The sequence below is a fragment of the Scylla paramamosain genome, chromosome 4, assembly GCF_035594125.1.
Source record: "Scylla paramamosain isolate STU-SP2022 chromosome 4, ASM3559412v1, whole genome shotgun sequence".
NCBI lineage: Eukaryota > Metazoa > Arthropoda > Malacostraca > Decapoda > Portunidae > Scylla > Scylla paramamosain.
In genome coordinates this window covers 8,756,282-8,775,842 of record NC_087154.1, presented here as the reverse complement: position 1 = coordinate 8,775,842, position 19,561 = coordinate 8,756,282, and the positions used below count along the sequence as shown (strand labels likewise).

Below are 19,561 nucleotides of genomic sequence, written 5' to 3'. Positions count from 1 at the left end.
GACTCTGCTTGACGGTGACTTCTGTGTTCTAGGAGGAGCTCACGACGAGGACGCCGCAGGTAACCCAGACTGACCCGCCCTTCCGTGTCTTTGCCTCATCGCTTCCCTTCACTTTCAGCTTCTCTTTTACTTTAATGACGCTGTCCCCTCCTGACGCTCGCCTCGTCTTCGCTGTCCTCCTCGTCTTCTTCCTCCTCCCCTATGTCTTAGTTTTTTCTTCCTCCAACTCCTCCTTTATCTTATCTTTTGGTTCCACTGTCAGTTGTTTAACCTTTATGATACTCCTCCTCCTCCTCCTCCTCCTCCTCCTCCTCCTCCTCCTCCTCCTCCTCCTCCTCCTCCTCCTCCTCCTCCTCCTCCTTTTCTTCGTTCTTGTTCTCGCCCTTGCCCTTCTCTTTGTCCTCCTCCTCCTCCTCCTCTTCGTTCGGTTGCACTCAGACCCCCAAAAATGCACATAAAATAGCAATTCAACGTAAAACCAAATTATATTAATTGATGAAGGTGCTTTTTTGCTTCACTGACTTACCATGACAGTTGTGTGACGCCAGCATGAAATATTACAGTCAGCACCAGTTAAATCACTTGGGTGACAATTAGTTGGATGAAAAAGATAAATATTGGAACATCAGCAATAATCTTAACCATTTCATTGATCTGATCGTACGTTGTTAATCATTAAACCTCTGTAAAAGTAATGCATAGATACACAGAAAAATGAAAGAGGAGGTTAATTCTGTATGTTGTATGCCACAGAAGTAACTAAGAGACTGTTACGTGAAAATAAATAAATAATAAGTTGTAGGTGATTATGGGGAAATCCAGAAGTGAAAGGGTTGATTTTCTGTTGCTAATTAAGGTGGGATTCCATGGACAAAAAAAAAAAAAGAAAAAAAAAGTGGAAGAAAAAATCAAGTATAAACATTTCTCCAGATATTCATGTTATGTTGACCTTTTGCTGTGTTGAAGCTGTTATGCTCATGATTTATGTGGACTCATGACTTACAGTATACTTTTAAAATGACGTTATGTATTGGTTGCTTGTTGGCACTCTGCTTGTCTTCCTCTCCAACACCAAAATGTATCGAGTCAAAATTAATCTTCTCTGGTATGGCGTAATGATAAGAAGTAGTACATGAAAATAATTTTGATTATGAAAAAAAGGAAAAGGAAAAAAAAAAAACTGGTTTTTAACGAACTGAGTGTTGCCTAAGACTGGACAACCTTGTGCATCCTCCTCCTCCTCCTCCTCCTCCTCCTCCTCCTCCTCCTCCTCCTCCTCCTCCTCCTCCCAGACGTGAACCTGGTGGTGGTGTTGTGGACGCAAACCACCACACGTATTGAACTTGTCTGTCTGTATCATATAGTAATTGTCTTGTAGATTTTTAACGACGCTGTGCCTTTCTCTCTTGAACACGTGAAAGAGAGAGAGAGAGAGAGAGAGAGAGAGAGAGAGAGAGAGAGAGAGAGAGAGTGTGTGTGTGTGTGTGTGTGTGTGTGTGTGTGTGTGTGTGTGTGTGTGTGTGTGTGTGTGTGTGTGTGTGTGTGTGTGTGTGTGTGTGTGTGTGTGTGTGTGTGTGTGTGTTCATTAGTGCACCCATTAGAAAATGAAAGCTGATAACAACGGCGGCAGTAGTGACGCTGTGCCGTCTCTGTCCTTCCCTTCCCTCCATCTCTAATCATAACCTTCACATCACCACCACCACCACCACCACCACAGCGCGGGATCGGTGCACGCCTCCTCCTGGTGGTGAGTAGGTGTACGTATGTTAAGACAAGAACTTTATCATCTCGACTTACGAGTACCCACAAAATTTTCATCCTCATTCATATGGATGGAAAATTATGTTATATTGTGACCTCTGACATGACCTGTTGGAAGAGTAACGATCTTCATCACTGACCTCTCCATTGCACGTATATATAGGTTCATAAATAAAATTAAATTTATACCACGGTGAGTGCTACACGATGAAAATTTCAGGTATATTGGTGAATTTTGTACCTTCGATTATTGAGTCTATAGATGTTATCTGAATAATTTTCGTTGTAAGTTTCAAGTGGAATGAAATTTATTCTTATCCAGCTGAGGCCTGCCGAGTTTTATCTGATTCGAACTTGGAGTTTCGGCTGCCCGTTACACTGACAAACACACACACACACACACACACACACACACACACACACACACACACACACACACACACACACACACACACACACACAAACGGAAGCTCAATTTTTCATTAATACGATAGACACTCACAGTCACGAACGTACATACATGGTAATATTCAAACATCAATTAAACACATTAGATTTTATTTTTTAGACTCGGCCACTTGGTTTCCTGATGTTAATTGTGTGTGTGTGTGTGTGTGTGTGTGTGTGTGTGTGTGTGTGTGTTAAACACTACTGTAATTTTGTTCAGCAGAACACATTCCCACTGTAGTTGAAACCATAGCATTACTGGAATCCTGGCTGATAACGACAAAAGAAAAAAAAAAAAGCCCAAGGGTGTGAGTACTACCGCGTCCGTCGGTGGCTTCCCTGACCGCTGTCAAACTTTCACCAAAACCTTCACTCATCTTGGTGCCCATACGCTAAATCATTCCTTGGACAGCGTCATTGGTGCTGGCTTGGCTCTTCCCCTTGCCCTTGAAAGACGTGAGAACTTGTTTACACTGTTCAGTACTAATGACAGATTTTCTCGGCAATCAGTTAGCTGAAATATTATTAGAAGACGCCTAGATATATGATGCTTGCGGTCGCTTCATTAGTCCGATTTCTGTTTAAGTTATTACATTAGTTGTTAACCAAAACATTATTCCCTGATGGAGTTGCGGGTTAAGTTTTAGCACACACAAAGCCGCAACGAGCATCAGCCGTCGTAAAATCTCCTGCCAGCCGCGGGTCGTGCCGCCAGCTGGTCGGTGCGTCACGCGGGGGTGCGAAGGGTTCACAGAGTTCAGCCATATTTTTGTAAAGAGAATGAAAGATGCGGTTGTTTTCATTCTCTCGACAGACTACCGGATTGGCGACTTTTTGTGCAAGTGTTAGGAACATTGGGTAGTAAAAAAAAAAAAAAACTTACGTACTCTAGGAAGCTATGAGACAATGCTAGTACCTGTTTCGTAAGTAAATGTTGACAGTTATTTAATCACCGAAGGTACATTTAAGATCTATGCTTAGTGTCCTTTAAGGAGAACGATGGACTAAGAGGGTCGTTCGAGCATTATATAAACTTGTATTTTATGAGAAGACAAGTCGATATAGCGTAATTGTTGAGGCGACGGAGACATGGTATCAGTGACCTAGAATTAACCTTATGACAAGTACGATCCCTTCCCCCTCACTCTGAGAGGCGCTTCACCCTCACAGAGGACTAGAGGCTGGATATGAGGTGTGCGGCGCTGAAATGCCTAAGGATTGCGAAGTTTACAGGCTTGACTCAGTGCCTACGCTGCCTGTCCCTGAATACCACATGCAGCAGCAGCAGGTGGCGCGGGTCATTCCACCACACAGTGTGGCAGTACGGCCAGCGTGGTGTACTCAAGGGCAGCATGACGCGTGATGTGGTCATGACGCGCCTTGCTTTAACAAATCAGAGCTCGAGTCAAGGTGCCAGGACGGGCCGGTGCCAGCTAGAGTAAGGAAAAAAGTAGCCAGTGTGATTACCCACAAGGAACAAGGCCAACACTGCGTGGCGCGCCGTGATGAAACAGATGACTCAGGGGCACTGCCACTGCCCGCCGCCCGTCACCTCGCACCCCCACGCGGCCTGCACTCACTCCTCGAGGCATAACACGGGGCGCGCGCCTCCCTGCCCTTTACTATGGTGGTTTATTGGCGTGGGGAAGGGGGACGAATCGTTTTGCTGGCTGCTGACGTGCTGCTGACGTGTTACTGACGTGTTTGTGGTCTGAACTGGCCGAGGTGCCACTGAAGTGCGAGCAAAACGCGAACTTCCGGGACGCTGGTAATTCAATAACTCTCTCTCTCTCTCTCTCTCTCTCTCTCTCTCTCTCTCTCTCTCTCTCTCTCTCTGGAGCATGTAAAACGTAAAAATAGAAACGTCAATAGGGAAAGGGAGGGAGAGAGAGAGATTGATGGTGTAGTTATTTGTTTATATAATTAATCAAAATAAAGAGGCGAGGGCAGTGGTAAGGGAAGAGAACCTCGGCTTGATTGCAGCTCACTTTGGCACTTCAAACTGGGATTCCCCGAAATGCTCCCGGAGGTGCCAGAAAGAGGGGAAGTCAGGGCAGTGCCAGGCGGACAGTGGACGCGGCGGAAAGTTATGGTGATGGGGAGTGTGAGGGAAGGAAGGTGTGGAGTACGATTTATGAGCGAGGGATTGCGTACATTAGAAATCTTCGTCTTTGGGGTGGCTTCGTTAGGGGGGTGTTCAGTAATAGATGGAACAGTTCTGCCAAACATTTCGTCGTCAGATCTCGACTCTTTTTTTTTTTTTTTTTTTTTTTTTTTTACCAGCTGTAGTGCAAATCAGTGAGGTTTTCGAGGGCGTTTCCATGTTTCTGGTCATATTTAAAGTAGGGTCAGTGGGAAAAAAATCATCCATGAGAATTTGACCAATCATCGCCGTGACCTTTTTTTGAAAATAGTAGTGATGAGAGAACGAAACATTTCAGAATACCAGGCTTTGTTTGTCTCGTAAGAACTGTATGGCGTAGCAAAGATTTTCCCTAAGTATAATGTACACACAAACATTCATCCCGCAATATTTCAAAAGCTATGTCCCCAGTGATAACTCCTCCCCAGTGCAACCTAAGCAAACCCAATTTAACGTAACCTAAACTAAGCCTAACCTGTCACAGAGCCAGTTGTTCTAAAAAGAAACCGTGAAGGTGGAGAACTAATGGGGGAAAATAACTCGTAGGAACTTAATCAGAGCAATTTTTCTCCATTATTAAGTTCCCAACCTAACCTAATCCAGCTTAAACTAACCTAAATTGTCATGGAAGAGAATTATTTTAGGGGAAATCTTGAGTGTGTAATGTTCGTAAGGGAAATTTACTTAGGATCACTACAGGTAAAAGGGCAGTAGGAGGACAGAGAGAGAGAGAGAGAGAGAGAGAGAGAGAGAGAGAGAGAGAGAGAGAGAGAGAGAGAGAGAACAGGAAGTCTTAGAAGAGAAAGGAATACTAAAGACATGGCAAAAAAAACAAGAAAAGGTGGAGGAAAAGTCAAACGAAGAAGAGAGAGAGAGAGAGAGAGAGAGAGAGAGAGAGAGAGAGAGAGAGAGAGAGAGAGAGAGAGAGAGAGAGCACTTGACTGATCGCGTGCGTGTTCACCTTGAGAGGAGAGTGTGAGTAAGAGAGGGAGAGGGATTTCAAGGCCACAGCAGCAGTGAGGGAAAACGCCATTCATCATATTATGTTTGTTTGTGTGTTTATCGATCGTTCGTGGCTCATGTATCGTTACTTAGGCATGATAAACTCTCTCTCTCTCTCTCTCTCTCTCTCTCTCTCTCTCTCTCTCTCTCTCTCTCTCTCTCTCTCTCTCTCTCTCTCTCCTTTTCTATTTTCCATATCTCTCTCTTCCTTTTCCTTTAATACACAATATCTTTTCTTTATACCACTTGTCTTTAATTGTCTTTTCTTAAACTTCCTTTTTATGCCAACTATATTTACCGTCTCTCTCTCTCTCTCTCTCTCTCTCTCTCTCTCTCTCTCTCTCTCTCTCTCTCTCTCTCTCTCTCTCTCTCTCTCTCTCTCTCTCTCTCTCTCTCTCTCTCTCTCTCTCTCTCTCTCAAGGACAGTATGTAGCAGAGCAGTTTTTCATCTCATTCTGTTTTATTTATAAGTCTTTACTATCTTCACCTAAGTACGTAAACTCAAGAAGCTTCCACATCCCCTGACTCACCTTCCTGCCGAGTGTCCCGCCGCTCGTCCTCATTCACAGCGTAGCAAAAGCGAGGGAGGAGAGTTTGAGAGCGAGTTAATTAGTAGGGAGATCTCTTCAGACGATTCATGGCGGAGTCTTCATTGCTGTCGGATGAGGGTAAAGATGCTTTTATATTCAACGGCTGTCACGGTGCCTTGTTTTTTTTGTTACGGGTAGATGTGTACGAGTGTTTGTGAGAGAGAGAGAGAGAGAGAGAGAGAGAGAGAGAGAGAGAGAGAGAGAGAGAGAGAGAGAGATGGCATCCGCTGGCACTCTATTGGTGTTAAGTTACCTGGCACTACGTCCCTCCCTCGCTGCCACTACTTTCTCTCTCTCTCTCTCTCTCTCTCTCTCTCTCTCTCTCTCTCTCTCTCTCTCTCTCTCTCTCTCTCTCTCTCTCTCTCTCTCTCTCTCTCTCTCGTATGTCATGCCCTTGTTATGCTCCGTGGTGGCAAATGATGGTGATGTTTCGGATGCTGCCGCGGGACAAACGAGGGGGCGTGGTAGAGGCGTGTGGTAAGGCGTGGCATCTTAGAGGCAGGGGCGTGGTGTCGTTAGCTTGGACGGGGCATGTCTGGGAGGGGTAAAGAATACTGCAGGGATGGAATGGAAGTTGGAAGGAGAGGAGCCTTCGTCTTTACTATCTAACATCTCTTAGATTAGATTGTGTAGGTTATCATAGACAGTCTTGTAGTGGTTGAGTGGTCTGGTGCTGTTTGTTTGCTTACGTAGTGACTTAGGGTATAGTCATGAATAGGCTTGAGATGCTGGTAGGTTATGGCCGCGATGATTCAAATAGACAAGGTACAGGAAGAGGGAAGGACAGATTAAATTATGTTAGGTTGATTTAGGGTTCGGTTCGGTTCGGTTCGGCTCAGTTCGGCTCGTTCCGGTTTAGCTCGGTTCATTTCGGCTCCTGTTGATTAGTTTGGTTAAGTCAGTTTAACATAGTTCAGTTTAGTTGAGTTTGAATTAGATTAGGTTGGATCGAGTTGGGTTGGGTAATGTTAGGTTAGGTATTATGTTAAATGACTTGATTTGGCTAGGTTAGGTTACGTCAGGATAGTTTGGGTTGGGATAGGTTAGATTAACTTAAATTAGTTTATTTAAATTTACGTGAGTTAGATTAGGTTAATTTGAATGTGGCTAAATCAAATAGCGTCAGGATGGTCTGGGTTAGGCCAGGTTAGGTAGAGATGAGGTAGATAGGATATAATTAGGTAGGGCGAAGGTGAGGTGGGAGGATAAGACGAGAGAGGAACTGGGCGGAGTTTTCTTCTTCTTCTTCTTCTTCTTCTTCTTCTTCTTCTTCTTCTTCTTCTTCTTCTTCTTCTTCTTCTTCTTCTTCTTCTTCTTCTTCTTCTTCTTCTTCTTCTTCTTCTTCTTCTTCTTCTTCTTCTTCTTCTTCTTCTTCTTCTTCTTCTTCTTCTTCTTCTTCTTCTTCTTCTTCTTCTTCTTCTTCTTCTTCTTCTTCTTCTTCTTCTTCTTCTTCTTCTTCTTCTTCTTCTTCTTCTTCTTCTTCTTCTTCTTCTTCTTCTTCTTCTTCTTCTTCTTCTTCTTCTTCTTCTTCTTCTTCTTCTTCTTCTTCTTCTTCTTCTTCTTCTTCTTCTTCTTCTTCTTCTTCTTCTTCTTCTTCTTCTTCTTCTTCTTCTTCTTCTTCTTCTTCTTCTTCTTCTTCTTCTTCTTCTTCTTCTTCTTCTTCTTCTTCTTCTTCTTCTTCTTCTTCTTCTTCTTCTTCTTCTTCTTCTTCTTCTTCTTCTTCTTCTTCTTCTTCTTCTTCTTCTTCTTCTTCTTCTTCTTCTTCTTCTTCTTCTTCTTCTTCTTCTTCTTCTTCTTCTTCTTCTTCTTCTTCTTCTTCTTCTTCTTCTGGCGGGTGGGTGTTGGGGGAGCGGGCGCATCACGTGGCTTGGCGTAGGCGGCGAGGAAGTGAAAGCGTCAAATCTTACTGGTCTCCCGGATCTGAATGTGAATCTTCCACTGCCACTGCATTTCTTTTCTCTCTCTCTCTCTCTCTCTCTCTCTCTCTCTCTCTCTCTCTCTCTCTCTCTCTCTCTCTCTCTCTCTCTCTCTCTCTCTCTCTCTCTCTCGACAATACTTACTAATAGACAAATAATAAACAATTCTCTCACAGCCTTCACCTCTTCCTCTGACCTCTCTCTTTTTTTCCCTCCCTCACTCACTGTCTTAATAAACACAACCTTTACATTCTCCCCCTCCCTCTCTGTCGGTACCATCGGATAAATGACACGAGTTAAGCTTCTCTCCGATTTAGTAAATATTTGCATTTTCTTCCTTTTAACTTTCTACAAACGTGAAGATGAATATCCGCCTCTTAGCTTTGCGGTAAAAGTAGGTACAGGTGGTGTGTGTGTGTGTGTGTGTGTGTGTGTGTGTGTGTGTGTGTGTGTGTGTGTGTGTGTGTGTGTGTGTGTGTGTGTGTGTGTCACTTCCAATCTTACAGTGTCTTGCAAAAAAAAAAAAGGCATGATCAAGATAGGTAAACATGATATTGCCTCACGTATATACGATTATAAAAACGTACGTTAGTCATCAACATTTTAGCAAGAAGCGCAAGGAGCAAGGAATTCCTCGCCCACAGGAATGCACCCCTGGATTATAAATATCTATGTGAAAGAAATGTCGATTTATGAGTTTCCGAAAGGGGAAAACATACACGCTGTTCGAAAAAAAAAAAAAAACAAATATGATAGCTTGAGATAATATGGAGATGCGTTTTAGTTTGGAATGAACTTATATGCAAAGGAAATGTTAATTTGTGAAACTGAAAGAGGAAAAATAACCAGATTTTATAGCGATGGATAATACTGGGATACGTTTTAACAAATTTGATATATTAGAATAATTTAGAAATGCGTTTTAGTTTGTATATCTATTTTGAACTGCCACACGAAACTTCAGCAGTAAGGTTATACAGGATTGCTATGGATTATTAACTAAGAAATCAGACCACAAAGGCACTCAGAGGCTTTTCAGACAGATTCTTTCCTCCGCGACGCACAGATTTGCAGTGTGTGTGTGTGTGTGTGTGTGTGTGTGTGTGTGTTGTGTGTGTGTGTGTAATAAATGTCACCACGGGGTCTGTCATGGTGCACTTCTCTTTTCTCCTCTCTCTCTATCTCTCTCTCTCTCTCTCTCTCTCTCTCTCTCCTCTCTCTCTCTCTCTCTCTCTCTCCTCCTCTCTCTCTCTCTCTCTCTCTCTCTCTCTCTCTCTCTCTCTCTCTCTCTCTCTTTTACCCTTGTTCATAAAGACATCTATGGGTAATCTGTGAAGTGCAGCTCCTTCGTTATGGTGGTTATGTATTCACCTGCACCTGTCTGTCTGTATGTCTGTTTTATCTGCCCACAAGATATCTCCAAAGTAAGAAGTAATTTTGGGATCAGGATGTAATTTATCTGAATGTGAGGCAGATCTGAATGTGTTTGCGGATTCAAAATTAATTGCAGGCTCTCTTGTTTAAATTTGCTGGGAGTACATCGGTACATGCCACGTTTAAGTGTACGTAGAGTGTTTGATGTTTATTGTTTTTTTCACATTATTGCATGGCGTTGGCGGAGGTGCATGTTTTTAGTGCCTTTTAATAATTAATATTTCTAGTAGTGAATTTTTCGCCTCACTGATGTGCATACCAAAGAACTTAAAACCTTGCCTTTGCTCTAAGGTTTTCCTTCTTGCACAGTATTCATAATAATAATAAGATAAAAAAAACAGGAAACTGATGCTCACCTTTCGTTTACTAGCGTTCATTAAGGATTTACCTGGTGCAACGTGCCAGACAGGCAAGGTTTTCCTTCCTCCGGTTTTACAACGCCTTGCTAAAATTGTACCCTCGTGATACTCCTTGAATGTGTGAATGCAGGCAGCGCGTCCTGGTGACATGATTGGAGTGGTCTGTGAGAATGTTACGATATTCGACAGAACTAACAATAGAAAAAAAAAAAAAAAAGGCTATCCTTCCTGTGTTGTGGAACTGTATAGTGAACTCTCAGCCAGAAGTAGTGGTTGTAATTGTAATTATTGTTATCCATCATGAAATATCATCATCGGCGATAATGCATACAAATATCATTTTTAGTCGCAGTAGTATGGAATAATAATAACACCAATATTTATAGTATTAGTATTAGTAGTGGTAGTGGGTACTAGTACTAGTAGTAGTTGTTGCTGTTGTTGTTGTTGTAGTGGTAGCTGTAGTAAATTTTTGCTATACGAGTTGTGAAAGTGCCAGATTTTCCATTAACACCGGTTTTTTTTCCGAAAAGTGGACTGAAAAATATTTACAATCGGGTTTGCCATTTTATTTGAAGGAATATCTTGATACTCTGGTCATAGAAAAGTGTAAAAATATGATCAGGCAGAGCTCCAGAGTGTGCCTGTGAACACGATGAAATTGCGTGCTGGGTGTCCCTCATCCGTCAGTGGCGGAGGGGTTGGGGGAAGGCTTCTGTGGCCTGTGTGGGGTTGGAGGGCAGGGACGGAGTGCGCTGAAGGTGGGGCATTGGAGCGCCTCCGTGGCCTGCCGCCAGACCGGATGAGTCCACGGCGGGGACAGAGGGAGGTGAGGCAGTGTCCCTCCCTGGGCGGCCTGCCACCAGGAGGGAAGACTTGTCAGGGGTTCAAGTCTATTATGCAACGTCCTGTTTACTTGCGGCGACGTGTGTCAGGGAGGTGGAGTCGAGGAGGATGAAAAGAACAAAAGAAAAGAGGAGGAAGAGAAGGAGAAAGGAGGAGGAAGAGGAGCAATAGAGGAGGAGGAACAGGAAGAGGAAACGTGACACACTCTTGCCAAGGTTGTATATCTGAGGAGAAACAAAATTGGAGCAGGAAGACAAGAAAGAGAATGAAGTAGGAGAAGTTATTGCGGCCCGAGTGCTGCATGAACTTGGCCAGCAGAGTGTCGAGTTGTTCTTGTTCATGTCCACTGACCCTGGACGCAGCAACCCCGGAACGTGCAGCTTGTGGCTGTTTGTTGTTCCCCAAGCAGATGGAACAGGTGAGGCGGGCGTGATACATCGAGCGTCCTGCTGTGGGCTTGTGCAGAGACACGCTTCCCTCCAATCGCCATCCAGGCAGTGAAGTCTCTCCCGAGCACTGTGGCACAGGTCATTGCCCACCGAAAAGGTTTCATGTCACGAGATTGTAAACCTGATAGTAATGTGAGCCGGGGCGCCTTCTTGGCCCCAACAACTCTTTAACGTCGAGTATTGTTGTAGTGACAGTGGCCGCCATTCATAAATTGTCTCCGCGTGGGGAATGTTACAACTTGCAAGACACATCAAGTAAGCTAAAACAAGACTTACGGCAGCAGTACTACTTGAAGCAGTTAAATATAAATTCTGTAATATTTATTGAGTCGGTGTTCCCCACGAGAGCCTGCAGTCGCCATCACTGGGCCGCGCGCGGCATGACACTCCCAGCCGCGGCGCGGGGCTGAGGAGTGCGGCGCCACCGTCCCTGCGGCGTGTGGCAGCCGACCAGTTCCCGCGGCCAATACTCTGGCCCGCCCAGTACAAGTGTGGCTGGCCAGGGCGCTGCTCGTTACCGGGCCCGGGGAAAGCAGCTGAAGGAGGCTGAGTGGCGGGACTCGGGCGTGAGACTCACTAGGGCGGCGGACTCTGCATGGTGCAGGCCACTCCCTCTTGCTCATCGTAGTGAAGGAAGGACCTTGCGTGTGAACCATTGGAACAGTGTGCTACTGTCAGTCCCTGAACCTCAACTTAGGCTACAAGCCATCCATCAGCCCCGTCAGCCAACGCCATGCCCGTGCGCGCAGGATGGGTTCCCTGTGTGGGCATCCAGCCCCCTAAGCCCATGGTGGTGATGATTGAGGAGGCGGACGCCATCGCCGAGGAGTGTGAGAGGGCTTACAACACTCCCACCAACGCTCCCACGACTCCATTTTTCTCTCCAAGTGAGTCACTGCCTCTCGACTACAAGTTCATGCCGTGCTCGTGGCTTGTCTGCCACCTAATGCTTTTTTTTTTTTTTTTCAGGAAAAGATTGTGAGGAGTGTATTATGTCACAGGCTGATAGTGGAATAGTAAACAGTATTCTGTTCCTTAGGCCAGCAACTACTTGAAGAGTAGAAGTGATTGGTGGAGTGAATGAAGAGAAATCCTTCACTATGTCATTGGATTACTAATAGAATGAGATAAAGTATATATGACCACGAACAATTTTGACAGCCAGAGTGACGCACGGTGGGGTTACCGCCCCTCGCTTTGACACCTCTTGGGAGTCTTCGGTCTATCGTTCATCTCTGAAACACAGCGTGCCCGCCGCTGTGAGGTTCCCAGGGAGGAGGAAGTCTCTGTTCTCTTTCATCAGTCCCGCCAGACATGGTCGCGGCGACGCCCTGCAGAGGTTCGCCGTTTTTAGAGGAGGCGGGGAACTTTTTGTACCTCGACGCATATCCGCTCGTGTTTCCTCGGTGTTTTCATTGTTTGGTGGAGAAAATCTCTTCCGCCTCGTTATTCGCCGCCGTAATTTGTGTAAAGTGTGTGTATTGTTGCCGCGTTAGGAGATCAACATCTCTTTTACCGAGTGTGGAATGTGTCCTTGCTCTGTTTTGTTAAAGGTCTCTCCTGCCGCCACGTGCAGCGCTGTTTCCAAGACGGAAAGGGGGCGACGTGGCGAGCTGCTGATCTTCAGGAGTGATACGAAAACTAGCGACGTATAAACTCACTCATTTCGCGACATTTCTGCTTCCTCGCAGATACATCGCTGCTCAGCTGTGTGCCGCAGCCACCTGTGAATACACGTTTGTAAATCACCAAAATTCCTGTGGAGGGAGACGTCACAGAAACCAAGAATCCAAGAATGAAAACGAGGAATTTTTTCGTGGGAAGTGTAATTTTAGAGCTGTTTTTTATATAATTGTATCTACAAAAACGCTTTACATACATGTAATATTGGGCTTGAGTAGCCATGAATAGTGGTGTGCAGATATGGATTATTATGTATGACGGTCATTTCCTTTGGTGTTGACTGTGAAGCTTCAAGACGACGCTGATGTAACTGTAATGCTTGCGACGTTAGGCGGTCGCGCGATCCTGCCGCTCCATGTACAACAAAAGGATGCCAAGACACAGAAAACTAAGTACCGGAAAAAAACGTCTGCAACACCCACTTGTATTGATTGCACCGCCGCCCTCCACCATCAGTCCCGCCCTGCCCCGCCACTCTGCAGGAGCGTGGCAGCGGGTTAGAAATGCTCACCTGGTTTGATTCGTGTTCGTGCGTCAGTTTCGTTGGGTTCTACGAAGTCTATCACTTTTCGATTGTAGCGCGCGCACACACACACACACACACAGACACACACACAGACACACAGACACACACACACACACACACACACACACACACACACACACACACACACACACACTCAGGACTTTGTTGTTACCTCAAAAATTATACTCCTTATGACTTGTATTTTCATCTACCACCTTTGTTATGCACGAGTTCGTTGTTGAGTGAGGAGTGTTATGTAACCTTGTCTTTTACCACGAGACCAGTAAGTTTGCGTCAGCGAAGAAGCCGGTGTCTGCTACAACCTTCTTGCAACACTGCCTAACTGTTCTCACACTCCCACGCTACGGAGACTCTTTTAATACAACTATTTCCGATGAAGCGTTTCTAAACAGTCATCCTTCCGGCTTTAATATGCATTGGTTTTTAGTGAGTTATATATATATTGCCAACACCACCACCACCACCACCATCACCACCACCACCACTGCCTTCACACGTCCAGGGTCAAGGTCCTCTTAACCCTTTCACTGCAAAACAATTTTTTTTTTTTTTCCGTTCAATACCTATAACTTATTAGACACTACTTTTGTGCTAAGCTTTCACAAATATTTTTCTGTAGCGTATAAAAAGATATTAACCATCTTTCCCCCTCTCTCTCTCTCTCTCTCTCTCTCTCTCTCTCTCTCTCTCTCTCTCTCTCTCTCTCTCTCTCTCTCTCTCTCTCTCTCTCTCTCTCTCTCTCTCTCTCTCTCTCTCTCTCTCCTGTGTCTTCATCCCAACCATTTTTACAGTGATAGGGAGGTTAATGAAAGACAACTAAAGCAGTACAAGGTGTTAGGCACTGTTATACCAATCAGTACACCTATTAACTCGTCTAACAAAGGGTTAAACATCATTCATAGATGAAAACACAGTAGTAGAATGAGAGAAAGGCAGACAGACAGATAAACACATAAAGACAGGCAGACAGTTATAAGGTATACAGTGCCGTGGGCGTGGCGTATCCGAGCAGCAGGCGTCGGGTCCCTCGCACTGTCACCCGGGAGGCGCCGCGACGCCAGACACTCGGGGCAGGGCGGGGAGGGGCGGGCTGGTCGCAATGAAACATGAAAATAGCGTTGCTTGGCCACTCCCCAGCACGCCTCCGTCTTTACCACAGGCCACAACCTCACCAAGTCTATAATTACCTGGACTTCCCTATATCGCAACATTTGTACGTTTGTTTTAGACATTTCGTTGCATTTTGGCTGAGGAAGCTACAACTGTAACCTCAGTCCGATATATTTTAAAGACCATTGTTAAACATTTTAGCGTCTCATTTCAATTACTTTTATCTTCGTATAGTGAAAGTTGGTGCGGCTTTCAATAGTGTTTTCATGATTCTAGTGACTTAACAATTAAGATTTTTTATTGTCATTGATGAAAACAAATGAGAATCTAACCAATATGTAATCTCTGAGGCCTTTGAAAATAGTTTTACGAATACAGATCATTGGTAGAATTTCGCTTATTATTACTATTAATCCTGTAGTCGTCTTCTATTAACATTCAGATCAGTGTAAAAGGTTGCTAACATTGACAAAAACAGAAAGAAAAGATTTATCTCTCCTTGGCTTCCGAACTAAGACACAATAAAATAAGTGTCTGAATTTGTATATGGTTTTGGTGAAGATGGCTCAATAGTGACAGAGTGAATAATAAATGAATACCCAGTAGCGAGTGTTTCCGCGTGCAAGGAGACTGAGGTTACTGGCCACACACCGCAGCGTCCCCCGTCCCCGCCATTAGCTCATGTCACAAGAGACTGAATGTGACGGCCACCTAATCACTGCGACACAACGCTATCACACCTGCCACACGCTGCTGCCCCTCCGTGATCCAAGCTTTTAGTGTTTGACGTGAAGAGTGCAGAAGGAAATCGCGTGTTGTTAAGTTAAGATAGGTGGCTTCCGGGGAGGCAGGAAATATTTAGGTGAGGTGCTGTAAGAGGTTTTGTTGGATGTTTTATCTCGCTGGCAGGGAAGTGTGGATGTGGGAAAAACCGAGTTGGGTAAGGGAATAGGGCGCTGAATACAAGGTACAGTCATGGTGAGAAATCCTGTGTTGTATTTATTCCTACTGTGCTGTGTTTCCTCCAGTGTAAGTCCTCGGATCCGCTGGCAATCTTATAAATCTGGTAGTTAAGATTCTTAGCATTTCATTGGACTTATGATTAATCGGAGGTGGGGAATGTGAAGACACACACACACACACACACACACACAGAGAGAGAGAGAGAGAGAGAGAGAGAGAGAGAGAGAGAATAGGGTAAGGGAGAAAACGCTTTAGGATGGTAGAGATTAAATGAAAACTAAATAATATGAATGTGAAAGTGGTATAGGACTGTATGTATTTTGACCCCCGACAGTAATTGTGTTGAGCGGAAGAATGAGAAGAGGTGAAGGAAGAATGAACTGAGAACCACAGAGGGCGTGGGTGAAGTAAAGGGAAGACATACAGAGTCATTAATTGGCTGCGGTGAAGATACTGTTATGGTGATTAGTTTGAACTGCCGTCCGCTCATCACAGGAAGTGCCGAGGCGGGACAATAGAGCTCAGACGTTCACCTTTGTGTTTTACTGATAATGACAGGAGTTTTTTTTTTTTTTTTTTATGTATTTGTGAAGTTACCATCATTTTTTTTTTTATTGAGCCAGAGTTCCTTATGTATTCCTTTATATTTTACGGGTGATGATGTTTTTTTTTTTGTTTTTGTTTTGCTATTTATTTATGTATTTATCCTATGATGACTTTTCGTTTCGCAAGTCAGTCACGTGCACCGCTGTATTACACTGATGGTGGTGGATGGTCTTCCTCTTTTATTTATGTAGTTATCATTACTTTTTGTCACGTCATAGTCAGCCACGTGAGGTTTATCTTCTACTGATGTATTTATCTGTTCATGTATCGCTGTTTTCATTACGTCACTCAGCCATGTGCGCGTTTAGGGCTTCCAATGAGCTGTAACTCGAGGCGATGCTGGCAAGGGCACGCGTGATTTATGCACCTCTCGAGCGCCCATGCCCCCTCACCTCCCCCACCTCCCATTCCACTCCCACTTCCCCCCACCTCCCATACCGCACCATCACTTCCTTACTCTCCCCTCCCGGTGCTCCACTTGCCCGGTGTCACAATCGACTGTCGGTATCTGGGTGACTTGCCGGTGATTTGCATCCACTCCACGGCTGATGAGGAATTGGTGCAAAAGGTGACGCGAGTGCCCGGTCCCTAGGTCGTCATTTTCCCTGCGTTAAGGGTTTCTGTTACCAACTTACCTTAGGTTTTCATGTTTTATTTATATTTTTTCTTTCTTTAATGCGTGATGGAATTTTACCTGCGCACAAAAAAAATAGTAGGAAGAAACACTAATTTGAAGTCGTCTCTTAAAAGTTAAAGGTGCATTCTTTTTTTTTTTTCTTTCATATGGGAAAAAGTGTAATTTTAAGTACTTCTAAAAAGGTTATTTCTTTCCTACTTTCCTATTTTCCTTTTTTTTATTATCCGTGAAAGAAGCCGACCTAAGCCACAAAAAATAAGAGAAAAATGCTAAAATACATTTCCCTAAAAGTGAAAGAAATTAAATAATTAGTGGAAACAGAAAATGGAAGCCAGATTAGTTCTGATGTCCCGATATTGTTCTCTTGAAATAGACTGTTGAGATTACGGTGTTATTTTAACCGCAGCGACCTACATCACCTGAATATGGGACACTTTCCGTTCACCCGCTATGGTATTTACATGAGAAAGTAGCATGATGTGACCTAGAGTGCGGGACTGCAGCGTGACGAGTGAAGTGAAATCACGTCTTGGAAGATTAGAAGATTGAATGCAGGTGTACCGTATTAAGCTTGACTGATGGATACGTACAGTGCTGTAACACAAACATGACAGTCGGTGTGCAATGAAAGGGGTGAAGTAGTCAATGAGTGGACAATAAAAAGAATGAAAGAGTCAATTAATGTACAGTGAAAGGGTGAAAATAGTTTGCGGACAGATTGTAGCTAGTTAGGTGTGTGTGTGTGTGTGTGTGTGTGTGTGTGTGTGTGTGTGTGTGTGTTTGTGGGAGGGTGAGTGTCATCAGGGCGGGACGCGTGACGAAGAGTGAAGAAACAATGTGACGGGGAGGTGTGGAGCCCCATTGTGCTAATCACCCCATTACCCCGTCACCCGTCACACGCCAGGACACATGTGTAGAGGCATCAGGGTCACCACACACACACACACACACACACACACACACACACACACACACACACACACACACACACACACACACACACACACACACACACACACACACGACGTTAAAAAAAGTACCTTGGACAGTCTCTTCCTCATTCTTTTCCCTTGTTGTCTTTTGTATTTAAATTTTACATACCACCACCACCACCACCACCACGTACTGCACACTTCCAGTCCTCATTAAATTAGTATTCATATCGACTTCTTCCCCACAGGTTCAGCTGAGGGCGGCGAAGGGCCGGAGGAAGACCTTCTTCTCAAGCAGCCTCCAATGGTGAGTTGTGAAGCGGACGCCGAGGAAACTGTGCTGCTCTGTTTGCGGTGACCAGAGAGAGAGAGAGAGAGGGGCTAACATTTCATATACATTCTCTCTCTCTCTCTCTCTCTCTCTCTCTCTCTCTCTCTCTCTCTCTCTCTCTCTCTCTCTCTCTCTCTCTCTCTCTCTCTCGTATCAATTTTTTTCTCTTCTAATGTTTTCTGATTGCCACCGCTGTCTCGGATCCCCTCAGCTGGCCGTCATCCTTCCTGTCCCTGTCCTCCTGTCCTCCTGTCCTTCCACCCCTGCTCCCTTCCCTCCGTCTGGTGTGAGCGTGCCTCTAGTCACTTCAGGCACCCACACCCTCGCCCTGGTGACCTTGGTGGCTTTTTTTTTTTTTTTACAAGTTTGTTGCACTTTTCTTTTGTATTTTGCACTCAAGCGTTCAGTTATGGCTTATCTGTGTTCTTTTTTTGTTATTTTGAGCAAGTTTTTATTGTGTTTTACTTTTGCTCCATTTCTTGTATTATTTTTTACCTAATACTAACCATATGCAGCCTCATTGCAGGGATTGTAATTTCCTCTTGGCTAAGCACTGTGTCCTGCACGCGGGTGTCGGGAAAGGTGCGACACGCCTCACCTTGCTTGCATATAAAGTGTAGAAACACACACACACACACACACATACAAACACACACACACACGAAAGGAAGGTTGACAGTTGACGCGGCTCGACGAGTGCTCATCGAGGGGAAAGGAAACCAAGGCAAGGGTTGAGTGGTTGTATTTCCCATCAGTTTCGCCGTTGAAGTGAGAAACCAAGGTGTAAAGAGATGTGTTAACAGTGAAATTGATTGGGAAGTAAATCTACTCAACTTTTGCTGTGATTTCCTTTTCCCCCTTTTGACAGTAACCTTGCGGGGCGAAGACGAGCAGGGATGCAGGTAGAGCATTGTGTCAGCCGCCCGCCCACCACAGGCGGGCATGTGTTGCCGCTCAGCAGCCCAGAATAGTGAGGACATCCCTGCGTGGTGACACACCGGGCGAGGCGGCGAGGGTGCGTCACGCTGCCGGGTGGGGCGCCCCTCGTTGTCAAGCAGCGTAAATCTCTTAGCACCGAGTGTATATGAAGGCTGCGGGATGAACAAAGACATCTAGAGTTCTGTTTATCACTTTTAATCCCCCACCTCGCACAACTTAGGAGCTTCCTTCCTCATTCTCGCCGCGCCCACCTGTGCTGCCTCTCCCCTTGCACCATAATAATTCTTGTCTCACAGCTTATTGGTTGCGGCCCCGCGGGACGGGTGTTTAAAAACAAGACGCACCGCTGCATTTACGAGCAGTTGGCAGCGAGAGTGGGAGCAACGAAAGCTGCAGTTATAATGATGATAGTGGGAATAATCTTGCGGGTCTTTCGTTAAGGATCATTAATATTTTAATTATCTCTTGACTGTGTTTTCACCCGTGAATACTCCGTCCGTGACTCACTGTGCTGAATGTAAAGCCGAGCAGCGCGTGGAAGGGAAGCGTCTCAAAGAAGGGCATGGATACAGCGATGTCTCCCACCCTCTGTCCTGCTGAGATGGGCGCCCCGCCACGCATTCAGCAGCGATGTACTACCGATTTTCAAGTTCATTCGGTCAAAAATACCTGTATATTTATATCATACTTAAAAGATGGTGGGAAAGCAAATAATGTTTTCGTTCACATCTGCTCCGTCTCTCCACGTGCACAATAGCACACTGTTGCCCCGCTCATCTTCATCTTTGAAAGCAGCACAGGTGGGCCGCAGCTTTCGCCGGCTGCTGGCGTGCGTTGCAACGCGGCGAAGAACAACACAAGGCAGG

General features: G+C 45.0%; 2 protein-coding genes across 31 annotated transcripts in view; one reads left to right on the top strand and one right to left on the bottom strand.

Moving 5' to 3' along the window:
* Nucleotides 1–19,561, top strand: part of LOC135099705 (cell surface glycoprotein 1-like) — a 164,103-nt gene that overhangs the window by 129,194 nt on the left and 15,348 nt on the right. For 25 of the 30 annotated variants that reach the window (XM_064002138.1, XM_064002151.1, XM_064002148.1 and 22 more), the window contains 2 exons: nucleotides 33–59; nucleotides 17,674–17,732. In XM_064002138.1, the coding sequence (XP_063858208.1) occupies nucleotides 33–59; nucleotides 17,674–17,732 (86 nt within the window). The remainder of the gene's footprint in view (nucleotides 1–32; nucleotides 60–17,673; nucleotides 17,733–19,561) is intronic. The other 5 variants (XM_064002156.1, XM_064002146.1, XM_064002145.1 and 2 more) reach the window with 1 other exon arrangement.
* On the bottom strand, nucleotides 66–9,802 carry LOC135097525 (cilia- and flagella-associated protein 251-like). Its single transcript, XM_063999459.1, has 3 exons — nucleotides 9,751–9,802; nucleotides 7,172–7,770; nucleotides 66–359 (listed from the first exon to the last, which is right to left on the bottom strand). The coding sequence occupies exons 1-3, from the start codon at nucleotides 9,800–9,802 to the stop codon at nucleotides 267–269; spliced, it is 744 nt and encodes a 247-aa protein (XP_063855529.1). The 3' UTR covers nucleotides 66–266.